We start from the raw sequence: 2,816 nt of genomic DNA, 5'->3' as shown, positions 1-2,816 counted from the left end.
GCCTATCCATGCAGTGTACCGTATACGTGCTCAATGTGCAAAGTTTTATAAATGTCTACTCATGCTCGAATACTCGATCATGGAATTCATATAAAGCTAGGTAGCGTGAGCTACGTTTGAGAGTGATCAAGTTCGCACATATGATAATTATAAGAAAAAAACTAGTTATTGCTATCCTAAGCAATCTACTTTGTTCATTTGAACCCTTGATAAAAACTTTTAATTTGACTCAACTTACTTCCGTTGGGGGGGTGGGGGAGGGGTTGCAGGAATGGAAGATGTCCGATACAAGCCAAAGTTTTGACAGGCAGATTAGATCGTCGCCGTCGGCGATGCATCTGTACGCCATACATATTGCGAAAGTGCCTGATGGATTGATTCCATTGTTGTCGCCCACCAATCAGGTCACGAGATGGCGTCCTTATATCATGTGCGTGTGGCTCCAAGCCAGTCATGACATGACAAACTCCTCTTTGTTGCATTGCATCTCTAGCAGGCCTGTGAGGCCGTGACCAGGCTACCTGCAGTAGCAGTCACGGATTCACTAGGCTAGAATGAATCTCGCTCGGGGTGAGATATTTGTTTAATTTTCATGCAAGCTCGGATTTATGATGAATCCGCGACATTTCCAGGGGTTTTTTTACCCCCAGTTCTACACGTGTTTTACAATGCATTTTCCATTGCAATTTTCTCTTAAATTGTGCAATCAAGCTAGCTGTCTCTAGTCGCAATCTTAGTACAAGTGAGGTATTACGTCATGATCAATTATCTATACAGAAAGGAAGAGAAGGGGGGAAAAACCACAAACACCCCCATGATTAGTCGATTCTCTTGTGGTCCACGTGTATACTCTTTTAGTATGATTGGACCAGCCATTTCGCAAAGATTCTCATGGCTCTACCTTTTTCTAACAAGTAGAGTCGATCATGCTAGTATATGTATCCCTCACACTACTTTAAGAGAGACTAGTAGAACTCTTAATCTCAATTAAAAATAATGGATAAACAATCGGGAAATTAAAGGTGCGTTTGGTGTGATATGCTCCATTATATTAGAGACGAAGTGGAAGTGCTTACGATGAAGCGGGTGACGAGGAGGAAGAAGAGGAAGCCACTGCCGAGCACGACGCTTTCCCACCGCCACTGCAAAACCAAAACCGTCGGAGCACGGAAATCAGCATCTCGATAACGACGGGGATCAGATCAAGATCGTCCCCTCATCAACTCCCAATCAATATCGAGTGGCCCGTGGCACTGATGAGCTAGCCCTGCCGCAAGCAAGCAAGCGTGGTGGAGCGAGTGACCACTGACCGGGCCGGGCCATTCATTCATGTCCCTGTCTCCGCTGCAGGTCCCTCTCCGGCCAGGCCTTGCCGGACATCCACGCAACGCAACCTCTTGCTGCAGGGCTAGCTCCAGAGGCTTGTGCTGCCGTCGTCGCCGTCTGACCACACACGTATTCATGGCCCATCCGTGTGCTGTGCGTGCTTAAATTTGCTTGGGATCGGAGCTGCGTGTAAATATGTAATGTGTACCTGGTGCGTCTGGGAGAAGACGGACTCCATGACGGAGATGATGTCGGTGGCGGTGGTGAAGCGGTCGAGGCCCAGCATGCCCTTGAGCTGCTGCAGGATGACCACCGTCGCCGCGCCGCCCATGAACCCGATGATCGTCGCGTGCGACAGCAAGTCCACGATGAAGCCCAACCTGTTGATGCAAGCGCACGCACGTGTACAAAGATTAGTCGGCAGTTACTTTTTACCTAAATTTCTAATCTTGGTGAAGATTCTACCATGAGTTAATTAACTATTATCACTTTATTTGTAGTAGTCTAGTACAGCGAGCTAGTGGTACTAGAGTGGCTGCTCTAGAATAGAAACTGATGACTTTAGACAAGCTAGCTACTGCACTTTTGGCATCTTTCACCAACTGCTCTTGGAGCTGAGCTAGATAGAGGCTGATCACTTAGGCACTTTGTATTCAACTCATGTATTGTAGCAGCATGGCATACCTGAGGAGGCCGAGCGAGGCCTGGAAGACGCCGGCGAAGAAGGTGGCGGTGAAGGCGAGGTGCATGTACAGCGCCGGGTTATCGGTCGGCGACACCTGGCTGCTGAGCATGGAGCCGATGAGCAGCGACGCCACCGCCACCGTGCCCACGGCCAGGTCCTTGGAGCTCCCCATCAGCGCGTACACCAGCGGCGGCACGAAGCTCGAGTCTGTATTTTTTTTTTAACAACGCAAGCATGCATCCAGTAGCCGGTCGTCAGCGCTCGCTTCGTCGTCGTCCAATTCGTATGTAATATAGCTCAATGCGTACGTGCATGTTGCATGAATACAAAATTAATGGCGCTCGCTAGATGTGCTTACAGAGTCCGAGGATGGGCGGGAGGTTGGCAAGCTTGGCGTAGCTGATGCCCTGCGGGATGGCGAGGCTGGCGATGGTGATGCCGGCGATGAGGTCGGACTTGAAGGCCCCCACCGTGTAGGCCGGCGCCCACTCGAGGAACGGGAAGAAGTAGCGCAGCGCCGCCAGCGTCCGCCGCGCGGCCCCGCGCTCCCGCACCACCGACCGGAACGGGTCGTCCGGGAAGAAGGTCTCCTTCAGGTTCCCCCGGAACGTGTCCAGGAATGGCCGCGCCGGCGGCACCGGCACCCGGGCCGCACCTCCGCCGTTCGCCTCCGCGCCGCCGCCGCCGCCCATGGCTACTACTTCAGGGGAAGAGCTTTGAGCTTTCAGCTGCCTTTCTTCTTCAGGGGCAGCAGAAGCGTGTCCGTCTGTGGCTGTCAGCTACCCAGCTGCTGCGTGTTTGGTGG

General features: G+C 52.0%; 1 protein-coding gene across 1 annotated transcript in view; it reads right to left on the bottom strand.

Moving 5' to 3' along the window:
* The window catches only part of LOC101761369 (sulfate transporter 3.1), a 5,854-nt gene extending 3,038 nt beyond the window's left edge, over window positions 1-2,816 (bottom strand). Inside the window, exons 1-4 of the mRNA XM_004985556.3 lie at window positions 2,370-2,816; window positions 2,011-2,218; window positions 1,535-1,706; window positions 1,077-1,142 (exon numbers count right to left, since the gene is read on the bottom strand). Of these exons, the coding sequence (XP_004985613.1) occupies window positions 1,077-1,142; window positions 1,535-1,706; window positions 2,011-2,218; window positions 2,370-2,703 (780 nt within the window). The 5' untranslated portion in view covers window positions 2,704-2,816. The remainder of the gene's footprint in view (window positions 1-1,076; window positions 1,143-1,534; window positions 1,707-2,010; window positions 2,219-2,369) is intronic.

Source organism: Setaria italica, chromosome IX, assembly GCF_000263155.2.
Source record: "Setaria italica strain Yugu1 chromosome IX, Setaria_italica_v2.0, whole genome shotgun sequence".
NCBI classification, from domain to species: domain Eukaryota; kingdom Viridiplantae; phylum Streptophyta; class Magnoliopsida; order Poales; family Poaceae; genus Setaria; species Setaria italica.
Note: the sequence above shows the minus strand (reverse complement) of the source record. Positions and strands in the feature narration are given on the sequence as shown.